The sequence below is a fragment of the Diachasma alloeum genome, unplaced genomic scaffold (assembly GCF_001412515.2).
Source record: "Diachasma alloeum isolate Michigan unplaced genomic scaffold, Dall2.0 Dall_scaffold_00327, whole genome shotgun sequence".
NCBI classification, from domain to species: domain Eukaryota; kingdom Metazoa; phylum Arthropoda; class Insecta; order Hymenoptera; family Braconidae; genus Diachasma; species Diachasma alloeum.
Window position 1 is genome coordinate 10725 of NW_021680466.1, and position 14403 is coordinate 25127.

The 14403-nt window shown below is 39.2% G+C and overlaps 2 protein-coding genes across 2 annotated transcripts; one reads left to right on the top strand and one right to left on the bottom strand.

The window, feature by feature from the left end:
- On the top strand, positions 1–6197 carry LOC107040372 (exostosin-2). Its single transcript, XM_015260445.1, has 3 exons — positions 1–134; positions 292–2636; positions 5008–6197. The coding sequence occupies exons 2-3, from the start codon at positions 1623–1625 to the stop codon at positions 6085–6087; spliced, it is 2094 nt and encodes a 697-aa protein (XP_015115931.1). The 5' UTR covers positions 1–134; positions 292–1622; the 3' UTR covers positions 6088–6197.
- Positions 6198–7537: 1340 nt separating this feature from the next.
- Positions 7538–9983, bottom strand: LOC107040322 (tigger transposable element-derived protein 7). Its single transcript, XM_015260363.1, has 2 exons — positions 9267–9983; positions 7538–8453 (listed from the first exon to the last, which is right to left on the bottom strand). The coding sequence occupies exons 1-2, from the start codon at positions 9950–9952 to the stop codon at positions 7775–7777; spliced, it is 1365 nt and encodes a 454-aa protein (XP_015115849.1). The 5' UTR covers positions 9953–9983; the 3' UTR covers positions 7538–7774.
- Positions 9984–14403: the final 4420 nt, after the last annotated feature.

Sequence of the window (14403 nt, forward strand, 5' to 3'; positions counted from 1 at the left end):
TTCACCTTCATTCCACCCTTGCGGAGAGGAAGAACTCTCCAATTTTTCTGTTGATAGTGATAAAAAAATACCATAGCAACAATGGGAAGCCTAATGGGAGTGATCAAAGGGATTTATTACGACCCCTTCAAGTGGTAAACATTATTCTTAACATTTCCATAACTATTTACTTCCTTATCACGTGGGGGATAACCTCAAAGACGTCACACTCCACTCAAAAAAATCAGAAACTAAAAACAAAATGTTTGTTATTTTTTTTTGTAATGAAATACGATTGATTTTCCATTGCAGGTCGATTATTAAGAGCGTCGGGGTCTTCGCGGTGGGTGTCTCCATCGCCCTGGAGTGTCGAGGGGTAGATTTTATGCAGCCAATATCACCATAGTCATCCGGATCTATTCATCAAGCTGAACCGCTCCACATTGTCACGAAAAATATGTGAAAAATTACAGCAAAAAACCCAGAAGCTTCTAAAATCATTAGCTTTCTTTTTTATGTCATGTTTTGTTGATACTCCATTTATTTTGTATAAAAAAAAAATATATCTCGTCACAAACTAAATATGAAACCTCTAAACCAATTCTCTTGATTCTAAAAAAACAAGAAATCTCTTTCTGAAAAATTAAAAAAATCATTCGGCTTAAAAGTCACGTTTTTCGATTGAATAAAAATTTGATAAAAAAATTCTTTGGAGTTGATCCAGCTGATGTCACTCTAACCTATCAGTCACAACTCGGCTCCAAAAGTTAAAGTGTATCCCTAGACCTGAGAGCCTCAAAAACGGTGAAAAAATCCCAAAAAATTAAAAAATAACATTAAAACCTTGAAAATGTACAAATTATCGTCGATTCTCCATAAAGTCAAGTGAATAGTCTGACAGATAACATAACCAAAAACACAAAATAAATATTACCACCCCCCCCCTTCAAAAATAAAAAATATTCGGCTTAAAAGTCACGTTTTTCGATTAAATAAAAATTTGATAAAAAAAATCTTTGGAGTTGATCAGCTGACGTCACTCTAACCTGTCAGTCACAACTCGGCTCCAAAAGTATATAAAAGTGTATCTCCAACCTAAGAGCCTCAGATCACCTCAGACAGTGAAAAAAAAAATCCCAAAAAATTAAAAAACAACGTTAAAACCTTGAAAATGTAAAAATTATCATTAATTCTCCATAAAATCAAGTGAATCCCCTCTTCCAGTGAATAATCTGACAGCTAACATAGCCAAAAACTCAACATAAATATTCCCCCCCCCCTCCAAAAATAAAAAAAATCGATCAAATTCGAAAAATCAAATGCCCTTAAAACCTTGTTCGGAGTTACCTAAAACTGTCGACCAAAGTGCCAGATTAAGAGTTTGTTCCTAGACCTCAAACCCCCACAACCATTGAAAAGAAAGCAAATAAAGACCTCAAAAAATCAAAAGTCCAAAATTAAGCCCCCGAAAGGATTAAATCGCCGCCAATTCCCCCTAAAATCGAGTGAATCCTTCGAATACCCAATCTGCCACCAAACAATCAAAAACTCAATATGAAATTTCCCCCGCAGTCTATAAAAAGTGAGTCACCCCTCCCGAAAGACCCAGAATAAATAAAACCATTTTCAAAAACCCCCAAAAAATGACTTCCTTCCCCCACCCCCTGCCCTCCCGTCCTGTGGTGATCGGTATCTCCCTCTTCTTCGCGTTCTTCACCCTCTCGATGATCACCTACCAGATCCTGACCCTGACGCACCCCTCGTCCGACCAAATCTACCAGCGACTGGTGCTGGGCGACCTCTCGACGATGCCCACAGTGCGCCTGTCCCCCACCTCCCCGAGGACGACCACCACGAACATCACGTGCACCCACTTCACCTGCTTCAACATCTACAGATGTGGCTTCCGGGGTAACAAGCTCCTGGTGTACGTCTACCCCCCGAAGACCTTCCGGGACTCATCAGGAGGCAGGTCAACACCCCCGATGTCCAGGGAGTACTACGAGTACCTCTCAGCGATAATCGCGAGTCCCTTCTACACGCCAAACCCCAAGGAGGCGTGTCTATTCGTTCCCTCCTTGGACACCCTGAACCAGAATCGCCTGGACCTGAAGATGACGTCGCAGTCGTTGAAGTCCCTAGAGTTCTGGAACAATGGGGAGAACCACCTGATCCTGAATATGGTGCCAGGGGGTCTTCCGGACTACAACAGCACGTTGGACGTGGCCGTGGGTCGGGCAATCCTGGCGACCGGGGGGCCGTCCTCCCTGACATTCAGGAATAACTTCGACGTGAGTGCTCCCGTCTTCAGTCCAGCGGCAGCTGCCCTCCGCCAGAAGTCGCCGGAGAGGCGGAAGCACCTGGTGGTGTCCTCTCAGATGAACATCAATCTGGCGTTTGAGCAGGATCTCATGGAGATCGCGGCCATCCACAAGGAGTTACTCATCCTGGGGGCTTGTCTACATCATAACCCGATGACTTCGAAAATCAGGTGTCTGGGGGAGAAGGTTTACAAGTACCCGGATATCTTGCAGACGTCCAACTTTTGTCTGGTCATCAGGGGGGCCAGACTGGGGCAGAGTGTGCTGATGGATGCACTGGCATCCGGGTGCATTCCGGTTATTGTCTCGGATTCCGTGGTGATGCCGTTTACTGAGGTAATTCGGAATGGTTTGAAATTGCGCCAGTGCCTGGCAATGTTCACATTCAGGTGGCGAGAGTTCGGAGTTAATTTTAACGAGCGAACGGGGCGAAGTCCGTCGCTAGATTGTATTATATTATATTAATTTATTTTATTGTTTTCTTTCCAATTTTTCTTTGCGGTTAGATTAAATTAAATTTATTGGATTCTATTCCCATTGTAGTACACAAATTGTGGGAACAGTTTTTCTCATTTTCAAATGGAGAGATAAATATCTCTTTATGTTAAATAATATCAGTATAATATAATAATTCCTCTCAATGAAATCAGATCATGAAAATGAAATTGTTCGTTTTCATGATCTGATTTCATTGAGAGGAAATGAGAAAAATGCAGGGAGAGGTGATCAGCAAGAAAATAAAAATTTCGATTTTTCAATGTCTCCGGAAAGTTTTAAAATTGATATATTCTTTCAAATAGTGAAAGAATACCCATCAATTCAATTTCTACCCTCACATTTTGATAGAATGCATTAAACAAATAGCAAAGAATAAAAATCGGAGACGAAAAATTTTATCGGATTAATATAATGTAATTCGATGTCGCGACTTGGAAAGGAAATAACTGTTGCACATCAACAAGTTTTTTTTTCTTTCCAATGAAAAGTTGAAAAATTCTGAAGAAAATTCTTGGATGAAGATGGATCTTGCGAATTTCACATTACGTGTGCAAAACTGGGAGGAAGCATGTATTTCTTTGCGTAAACATTTTTCAAATAAAATTTGAAAACAGCCATTTGGAGCCAGCACATGGCGGCTTTCTTTTAAGAGGCAATGAAACTTATTATCGAAGTCGAAACTGGATTCCAAGTTTCTTCGTCGTCAGATGACTAGTCAGCAAAACCCAAATTCTTTCACTATAGATACCAAGAATATTGACGATGTAAGAATTTGAGTTTTACGAAATAGTCGTCTGAGGACGAAAAAACTTGGAATCAAATTTCTACTCCGATGGTAAGTTCCATTGCCCCTTAAAGTGAAAGGGAACCCCTGTGTTTATATTAACTTTTAGTCTAAATTGTAGGAGAAAACACAATTCTAAAAGTTTTAAGTTTTAGAATTGTGTTTTCTCCTACAATTATTAATTTCTATCTGCGAAATTATTGACTCGATCACTGTATTATTGAGTCAACGAAGTAGTTTCGTAAATAAATAATAATAGTTGCGGGAGAAAACACAATTCTAAAAGTTCATATAGACACAGGGGTTCCGTTTTCCCTTAAGGGTAGATTACTGCGAGTTTTAAAAGTCGTGGAATATTGGAGTGAGATTTCTCATGCATTGAAGATCGATTATACATGTCTAAAAGCAAACAATCGGTGCAAAAAAATTAATTGTTTGTTGTTCGTTTGCCACACAGACGCTTAAAATGTTAAAAATAGTCCGGGGACTGGAATTGTTTAGCTAGATATTTTTTATTCAAAATTTTTGAAAAAATATGTACAATAACAATTACGAATTGGTTTTTTGAAATTCGAATCCTACATAGCTAATTTCGTTTTGTTTAAGGCCCGAGTGGATTATCTTTCGAACGTTATGTCGATTGTTTTTCCATCTTCATAATGTAAAATATATCACAATTTCCATTGGATCACGCAGGACTCCTTAACAATTATGATTGTACAATCATAAAAAGAAGGAAAAAAAACTGAACATTGTCGAAGCGCGTTTTTAATAAAGATTAAGAAATAAGTCCGATGGAGAGGAAATAGTGAATGGATACATCAAATTATTAATTTGCTATTTCCTCCCTATTGGGTTTATTTCCCAATATTATTCAAAAAGCTCTTTGAAAATGTTCAGCTTTTTTTCAACATTTTTTTTATTGTACAATCATAATTTTTTTTTGTAATCCACCCGGCCCTTAATATAAAAATTTGCACCATTCATGTAAACTAGGCAGAAAAATTATCCTTAAAATATTGAAAATATATTCTCCATTCGTTCAGAAATATTTTTCGGGTTATTTTACATGAATGGTGCAATTTTTGATTAAAGTAACAACGAAATTAGCTCTGTAGGAGTTGAATTTCAGAAAATTAATTCGTAGTTGTTATTGCACATATTTTTCGAAAATTTTTGAAAAAAAACCTTTATAGTTCGAAAATTAGAGCCTCTTGACTATTTTTAACATTTTAAGCGTTTGCGGGGTAAACGAACAATAAACAATTCGTTTCTTTGCACTAATTATTCATTTTTAGACATACATAATCGATCTTCAATGTCTGAGAAATCTCATTCCAATAACCCGCGACATTGAAAACTCCTAGTAGTTTCCCCTTAATATTTGCTAATTTTAGTGACGATTCTACTCCAATATGAATTCAGGTGATCGACTGGCGACGAGCGGCAGTCTTCATCCGAGAAGTGGACATCCGGACGTTAGTATCAACCCTGCAGGCAATTTCGCCAAAGCGCGTCGAAGAGTTGCGACGCCAATGCAACTGGCTATGGAGAACATACTTCAAGTCCATGGAGAGAATCACCTCCACCCTTCTGGAGATCCTCTCGGACCGTGTATTCCCCCACCTCTCCAGGGACTACAACTACTGGAACGTTCCAGAAGTCAGCAAGACCCCGCTCTTCCTCCCGATAACAGCGCCGAAGACCCACGGCTTCACAGCTGTAATCCTGACGTACGACCGAGTGGAGCTGCTGTTCTCCTTGATAAATAAAATCGTCCAGGTGCCCAGTCTGTCGAAGGTCCTCGTCATCTGGAACAACCAGAGGAAGGACCCACCACCTCCCTCCAGATGGCCCAAGCTGAACAAGCCCCTGCAGGTCATCAAGACGAAGGAGAACAAGCTGTCGAACAGATTCTACCCTTACGAGGAGATCGAGACAGAGGCTATTCTATCAATTGACGACGACATCATCATGCTGACGTCGGACGAAGTCGAGTTTGCTTACGAAGTCTGGAGGGAATTTCCGGACAGGATTGTTGGCTTCCCATCAAGGACGCACACCTGGGACAACACCACGAACCTCTGGAAGTACGAGAGCGAGTGGACCAACAGGATCTCGATGGTTCTGACTGGGGCAGCCTTTCATCACAAATACTGGAGCTATCTGTACACCACGTCAATGCCAGGGGGCATAAAATCCTGGGTGGACGAGCACATGAACTGTGAAGACATCGCTATGAACTTTCTGGTGGCTAATGTCACTGGGAAGGCACCCATCAAGGTCACGCCGAAGAAGAAGTTCCGGTGTCCTGAGTGCACCAACACCGAGATGCTCTCGGCTGATCTGGCTCATATGGCGGAGAGAACTCAGTGTATCAACAGGTTCAGTAGGATCTATCATACCATGCCCCTCAAGTCGGTGGAGTTCAGGGCCGATCCGGTCCTGTTCAAGGATGTCTTCCCCGAGAAACTCAAGAGGTTCAATGCAATCGGGAGTTTGTAATTTGGTTACAGTGGTTTAATCCCTGTTCTTTGGATTTTGGTACGTTTTTTTATAATTCATGGAGACGTGGGCTGATGAAGAAATAATAAATCTTTATTTGGGGAAGATAATTGCACTTGTGAGTCTTGATTCATAATTTAATTAAAAAGAAGTAATGACCATTTGCGTCCGGACTGGGGGGCCTGAGGAGTAAAAGAAAATCGGTACGTTACTTTTTGACGCCGTTCTTTTGGCGCATATGAACAAATTTCTTTGAGGATGTTTAGCCAATGTCGGTAAATTGTCGGTAAATGTGTTTTTTTCATGGTCAAGGAAAATTCTGTAATTTTTTCGGCTGACAGCAGAACATATAAAACTCACTTTCCTAACGTTAACAAAAAATTAATTGCAATAGTGCGGCAGAAATGAATAAACTAATTTTTTCTGATACACGGGCTCTTATGAAATTTATGTTCAAATTGATAATTCACCTACTAGAAGACTCTAAAAATAGAAATAAAAATAGAAGATAATGTGTAAAATCATTCTGAATGCGATGGCCAGAGAAAAATCTGGGGTACCCGGGCAAAAAGAGGAAATATTTGAATGAATCTATCCCATATAAGCGCATGTTAGCGCATGCATTTGGTGCATTTTGTCTATTTCATTTCTAAATAATGAACATGCGTTGGTGGATTGAAATTTGTATCAAAGTGAAGGGAATATCTTCATCTCTCAGCTTAAAAAAAATCAATTTTTTTTAAGTACTTGCGATTTTGGATAAACCTTAAGAATTCAACCCCACACGGTGATGAAATTAAAATGAATTCTACGAAATTTGCAAATCTTGAATGGGTCAGCGTGAATAAATTCGTGAATTGATAGTATTCCGTGACTTAAAATATTGTCATCTGTTGTGTTGGCTGAATGTAAAAAAAAATGAATTTCATGGAGAAAAAAATTAAGGCAATATTTTGTTGAAACTTTTAACCAATTGTGTCCATGAGTTACCAGTAAAATAGGGGAGAGTGGGGCAAAATGAAACAGTTGAAAAATGACTGTTTGACGCAATTCAAGCAATTTTTTTTGTCAATTAAATTTTGTTTATCAACTTTTTTCATTATTGGGACTACTGATGAGAATAATAATTTTCTATTCGTCTTGTAATTCAGTTAATTATAATTCAATTGATTAGATTAGGCCGATTACACTGTTCTTTTTTCATTCAATTGAAATTCAGCATCCCATTTTCCTTTTTCCCCCTCTGGGCCTTCCTCTGGACTTTCGATTTTGCTGTTTCATTTTGTTTCCGATTAATTCATTGACAAAATCTTCTCCCGTCAAACCTTCTCAATAATTTTTCATTCTACTGAATAGAAAATTATTCTCATTAGTACTCTCAAAAATAAGACAAAATTAATAAACAAAAGTTGATAAAAAACGTATTTAACAAAAAAAATTTTTGCTTGAATTGCGTCAGTCATTTTTGACTGTTTCATCTTGCCCCACTCCCCCTATGAAAATGTTTTTTTTTTTCGAAATATATTGAAGTTTCGCAACAAAATTCGTCGTCAAAAAGTCCCGTTCCAACAGAAAACGCGTCATATTCTGTTGTGTTCCCTTTTCACTCAGAATTAATGTTTTTTATGTTTTTCCCGTATTTCACTATTTTTTCTTCTACTCCCGGAATCCCCCTCACCCAATCACTTCAAACACTAATGTTATTCGCAGTTTCCCTAGCAAGTCTCAACGCAGCGAGATCAGTCTCTGAGAGGTTTCTGCAGTGACAGAAAAACTCGATGACACAATCCAGGTATCTCACGGCGTCACTCGGTGTGATAACTTCCCCATTACTCGCCCCTTCCTCGTCCCCGTAGGCAGTCATGTCGGGTGTCTGTACAATCTCCACAGCTTCCTCTCCCTCGAGTACTCCAGCCACCTCGTCCTCCTCGGAGTCCCTCAGCCACTCGTTCAACTCCTCCACCGTGAAGTCCTTGAAGCCGTCGATGCTCTTCAACGACTCCAGGACTTGTCTGGGTTTCTCACCCTTGTTATTCTCCCACGCGGTGTAAATCCAGTTCAAGAGGTTCACAATCGTTATGCTCCCTTGCAGATGCCTTCGGACTCCCTTGGACTTGTCACAGTCCATGTGAAGTGCAAGGGAGAGGATCAACGTCTTTTTACAGTGGGTTTTGATGTTCTCTAATTTTTGGTAAAACGGTCTCATCAGACAGGTGGAGTTCCTGGGGAGGAAGACGATCTTGAAGTCACCGAACCACAGGTTCGTGGGGAGGAACCGAGTGTCATCGACGATGAGAATGGCTTTTGGAGGCAGTTGTCTCTCTTCTAAGAATTTTGTCACAACAGGGACGAAGTCTTTTCTGAACCTGAAAGGAACCAGGAATAGCCAAATTCCTAATATTTAATTACCGTTAAATATTGTAGCCATCAATTAGTTAACATCGCTCTTAAATTTTTTGAGTACTCAAGTATTATCAATTCAAATAATCCAATTTTTAACTATTTTATCAATCAATAAGTGAGGTAGGAAGATTGATGATTATTTATGTGATCAAAAATCCCCCTTTTAAGAAATTTGAATTATTCACTTAGTGGTAAATTTACAGTTTCATATTTCAAAATTTTAAATACATCATTATTCGAATAAAATCAGATTATTAATATTATATTATTTGAAAAATTAGGTCAACATATTTAAGCCTATTAATTAATTAAGCTATTAATTATTAATGTAAGGGTCAAATTCTTGTAATATATTACAGAAATTTAATGTTGATGGCGATCCCTGAAAGGAACGACAATTATCAGATCAATATTGTTCCCATCCTGGCAGTGTTTTGTAACAAATTGCAGGTGATTTGAAGAGGATAAATAATTTTAAAGAAAGTTTGAAAACACGAAGTGATTGTATTCCGGCCGTCGCCATTTTGCTTGACTACCTCCCAAGCTCGCAAAATGGCGGCACCCATACCCGACAGCCACCTCGGATTTTCGAACCCTCTTACAAATTATTCATTCTCCTCATATCATCCAGAACTCGTTGAATTATACTCCCTGAATGGGAAGAATGTGGATAAAATATTTTCAAACCGAAAGAGTCAACGAGCGAGAGGAATGCATAAAACAAAACAGATAACCACAAAATCATAAAAATTAAAGCAACGAAAATTGTCACGAACCAGTTCCCTAAAACACTGGAGAACATCCAGGGTTCATTCCTCTCGATCGAGTACAGCGGCAGGTTATTCTTATTCTCCAGAACCTGAACATTTCCAGGTCTCCGGAGTACCACCAGAGGTAGTTTCAGGGAGAAATCAGCATTGCAGAACCCCATAACCGTCACATAATCCCCAGTAGAATGCTCCAGACTACCCGTCCCCGCCGGCGACCTCCTCGGAAGGTTCTTCCAGCTCCAGGAGACCTCGCAACAATTGAAAACCTGGCACTTCCTCAAGTCCCCGTCCCTGAGAACTCGATTCACCTCGATCCTGAACTCTTTCTCCCCCATCTTGTCCGTCGTCACCTTCTCCAGGGTCTCTGGAAGGTAGCGAATTCCATACCGAGCCTTCCAGCAGCTCAGCCATTGCTCAGTAGCTGTGAAATTCGAGATGGGGGACAGTTGTTTGTTGAGGGAAGTTGCTTCTGATTTCAGTCTAGCGCAGGAGATGAAGAGGCCTTGATGTCTGTTCCTCTCGAACCAACAAAAGACTGCCTCGTCCAGGTCAGGATGAGAGGGGGAGGGAATTTCGTTGGATAATTTTGGAGGGCCCAGAGGCCCCTGAGGACTTGGGGAGGATATTGGAGGGATTCTAAGGGATTCCAGAGGTTTTGCGGGATTCAGCCCAATTTTCGACATGAGCTCCATTTTTTTTGAAGATTCCGTGTCGAGTGGTGGGGGCTCGGGGGTGGGGGAGGGCCTTGGGGCCTTTTTGGGCCTCTGGAGGGAGGGATGGGGCCTTCGGAGGGGCGCATGGGGTCTTTGGAGGGGCGCATGGGGTCTTTGGAGGGGCGAATGAGGTTTTTTAGGGGCTCGGGGCTTTTTTTGCCGGGAGAGTGGGGAGGGGAGCTTCCCAGAGGATATGTACTCTTTTCTCCACTCCCTGAGGGTGGAGGGCGCCACTCCCATCTCTTTAGCGAGCCTGGAGGTCGACTCGTTCTCCATGCGTTTCACGCAGGAGAGCTTGTGGTCCTCCGTGGGGAACCTTCGTTTCCGCCGCGAGGGGGTTTTGTTCGCCTCCCGGAGGATTGAGGTACTCATCGTGCGATTGATTCGAGCGATTTATTAGGTTCTAGGACACTATTCCCTAAGGACAATACAGGCGATTTTGACATGAGTTTTTACGTTGAGGGGAGCACGTACAAAGAATTTGGCTCAAACCGAGCGAATACGATAGGAAATTGAGTTGGATTTTTAATGAAAATTGCATTAGTTTTTGAGAGTTTCTGTTGAAGAATTCCGTAGCTCTACTGCGCGTTTTTTTACACTGAGAGAAAAAATTATCTCTGCCGAAAATATATTTATTCCGCTCAAAAATATCGAGGTAACTTCGTCTAATAATATAAGATACGTGGAGTCAACGTATAGTTTGATGTAAATAGATAAATAATTTGTCGCCTCAAAATCTGTTCTTTTTCACGTACACAAGTCAAGCGGAAAAGAAGTACACTATTTCGCTGATTACAAAAAAGCTTCGTAAAAGGTTTTGAAATTTTCTGTGGATCAGAGGTTTGATCTTCTCAAACATATCCGTTTGTGACCTCAGAACTGGACTTTGATTTCTCACTCAATAACTATCAATGGCGGGGAAACAAATGAGTAATATTGGAAATAATAGAGAAAGTCGCAGTAGAGATTATACAGTCGTATTTTTGCTGGAAGGATGGTTTTTCTGTCAGCTCAAACTTCTGTTTCGGGGAAAATTTTTTGGTTTACAGTCAAACAGATTATTATTTATCATGATATTTGAATCCTGGCATTCTACTCGAAAGAATGTTTTCATATGCCACTATCAGATTTTCAAGTGGAAAGAATAAATTTTTCGCTCCAGAATATTTTCTCGTGGGGAATAATAATCTTGAGACAACAAAATTTTGTACAGGTGAACATTTATCTTTTCGGCAGAGCTAATTTTTCCTCTCAGTGTAGAGGGAATAGTACATTGTCCACCAAGAGGGGAAAACAGGATATTCCAACCCGCGTGTGGATTACTGTCAGAGACGAAGCCGAGGGCGGTAAACACGCGGGTTTGAATGTCTTGTTTTGCTTCCTAGGTGCACATACTATTTTTCGTCATAACTGTACGGTCAGACTGAGGAGATTGTGTCTGGTTTTCAGAAGTGGGAGACAATGATGTGAGTAGGAATGAGTAAAGTGGGGGTCACTCTGAGGGGCACAATCTCCTCAGGGAGGTTGGTGTAAAACGGACACTTTTGACTTTTTTTAAGGATGTTCGACACCCTTTTAGCCAAAATTGACGTTGTTTTCATTTTTCTGGCAAATTATCGATGGGAGTGACGTGAAAAAATATAACGATTTTGTGGTTTGTCATTCTTTAATGGCTCACGAAGTTGCGTAGTGGTGCGATAATTTTCATGCGTTTTTTCTACAGTTTTGTGATTCTTTTTGAAAGTTTAGAGAAAACGCAGGAAAATGTTCGCACCACCTTAAAATTTCGTCAGTCATTAAATAATGACAAAACGCAAAAACGTTATATTCTTTCACGTCAATTCCATCCTAAGTTTGCCAGAAAAATTAAAAAAACGTGAATTTTGGCAAAAAGGGTGTAGAACATCCTTAAATGTCAATGAGGGGTTGAAATGTTGATAAAATGTAATAATTTCTTTGTAATAAAAAGTACAATTATTTCCCTTTGTGATGAGCCTAAACTGAGGTCAATTGATAAATTTATTTCTGAGTTATGAATAATTTTAAAAAAGTCTAACGTGTCCATTTTACACCACCCTTCCCTAGTTCGATTTTTCCTCGTAAATGCAGGAAGGAACGTGGGTTACCTATGTCATTCCGAGGATCATCGAAAAGAATACAGACATCCGAGGAATGAAATGAGTCGCTTCCCTCTCGTCATTTGGGGAGGAAAGTCGAACTTTCTGTGCAGATATGACGAAAATTCAATTTTTTTTTTGCTTCCGAATGGAAACTTTGTAATAGCTTGAATTTAACTTGAAAGAATGCAATTCACCACTTGTCAATATTATAATTCAAAACGATTTATTGTTATGCTGTTCGTGGAGGGGGGAGTGAGGTTATGAGTCAATAAAATATTGGAAAAATAGAGTTATTTCTCACTTGACTTTGAAATATAAAAATTCCGGTTCCAATAGGGTTCATTGTTATCTCACAACGACGAGTCTAGCAAGAGAGCCCTTTAGTCCACTCATTGTTTGGATGATTCGAGGGAGCAAGTGGATTGTCGCGTTGTTTTGACAGACTGAAGGGGTTACGGATGACGCGGGAAAGCGTGGGGTCACGGGTTTATTTCAAATGATCAATGATAAAGTACACTTTTTTCAACATGTGAGAATTATCTCTTCTTCGAGAATTTCTTCCCCAGGAGGAATCAAGGGGAAGAGATTCTATCGAAGAAAACTCCCTCGAACACGTCAGTTAAATTTAAAAACATTGAAAGGATTATATTGGGAGAAGATTTCAGGATATTTAGCCAATGTCAGTAAATGTGTTTTTCTCATAGTCAAGAAATATTCTGTAATTTTGTCGGCTGACAGCAGAACATATAAAACTAACTTTTCTAACGTTAAAAAAAAATAATCGCAATAGTCTCGGCAGAAATGAATAAATTAATTTTTCCTTATACATGGGCTCTTATGAAATTTATGTTCAAATTCAGTAGCGGAGTGGTAAACCGCGTTGAGTCGATTTTCAATTTTGAGCAATTTTTTATTAATATCTCGGAATCTAAGAGAGATAGCCGAATTTTTCTCATGAGCTTTTTTATAACCCGAGATTAGCTCTACAAAAAAGGTCATGACAAAAATTTTTTTATCCCTTTTAGATTTCGAGATATTCGTAGAAAACTGGCCAATAGTCAAAATCGACTTGACCCGGTTTACCGCTTCGCTACTGAATTGATAATTCACCTACTTAGAAGACTCTAAAAATAGAAATAAAAATGGAAGGTAATGTGTAAACTATACTGAATTCCATGGTCAGAGAAAAATCTGGGGTAGCCGGGCAAAAAGAGGAAATATTTGAATGAATCTATCCCATATAAGCGCATGTTAGCGCATGCATTTGGTGCATTTTGTCTATTTCATTTCTAAACAATGTACATGCGTTGATGGATTGAAATTTGTATCAAAGTGAAGGAAATATCTTTATCCCTCACTTTAAAAAAAAATCTTTTTTTTTTAAATATATGCGATTTTGGATAAACATCCTTAAGAATTGAACCCCACACAGTGATGAAATTAAAATGAATTCTACGAAATTTGCAAATCTTGAATGGGTCAACATGACCAAATTCGTAAATTGATAGTATTCCGTGACTTAAAATTGTCTATTTCATTTATGAATAATGTACATGCGTTGGTGGATTGAAATTTGTATCAAAATGAAGGGAATATCTTCATCTCTCAGTTTTAAAAAAAGCAAATTTTTTTCAAGTACTTGCGATTTTGCATAAACATCCTTAAGGCGCGGGTGGATTACCTTTCGAACGTTATCTCGAGTGTTTTTCCATCTTCATAATGTAAAATATATCACAATTTCCATTGGATTTTACATCACGCAGAAGTCCCTAAAAATTATAATTGTACAGTCAAAAAAAATAGAAAAAAAACTGAACATTTTCAAGGAGCATTTTTAATAAAGATTAAGAAATAAGTCCAATAGAGAGGAAACAGCGAATGGATAATTTATCATGGTAACTAACGATCTGACACCCATTGACTACAGTGACAAATGGCGACCTAACACCCATTAGATACATCAAATTATTAATTTGCAATTTCCTCCCTATTGGCTTTATTTCTCAATATTATTCAAAAACGCTCTTTGAAAATGTTCAGATTTTTCTCAACGTTTTTTTGATTGCACAATCATAATTTTTGGAGACTGCAGGGCTATGTAAAACTGAATCGCAATTGGAGATCATTTCAGATCACCAATATAAAAAAAAACAACCAAGATCACGTTCGAAAGATAATCCACCCGAGCCGTAACTAAAATAATAACTCCAATCGTACTTGACTCTTAATAGACTCTTGGAACCCTCAAAACGATTAAAATATGATAGCTGGCGGCATCTGAACGAGCACAGAAACAAAGACGAGCATAGG

What these genes read in the sequence shown, in the direction of transcription:
- LOC107040372 (XM_015260445.1), top strand. Translation starts at nt 1,623, where the DNA reads ATGACTTCCTTCCCCCACCCCCTGCCCTCCCGTCCTGTGGTGATCGGT. An exon ending in TGGTGATGCCGTTTACTGAG is followed by an intron (nt 2,637 to 5,007) that starts GTAATTCGGAAT and finishes ATATGAATTCAG; the next exon opens with GTGATCGACTGGCGACGAGC.
- LOC107040322 (XM_015260363.1), bottom strand. Translation starts at nt 9,952, where the DNA reads ATGGAGCTCATGTCGAAAATTGGGCTGAATCCCGCAAAACCTCTGGAA. An exon ending in TCCAGTGTTTTAGGGAACTG is followed by an intron (nt 8,454 to 9,266) that starts GTTCGTGACAAT and finishes GGTTCCTTTCAG; the next exon opens with GTTCAGAAAAGACTTCGTCC.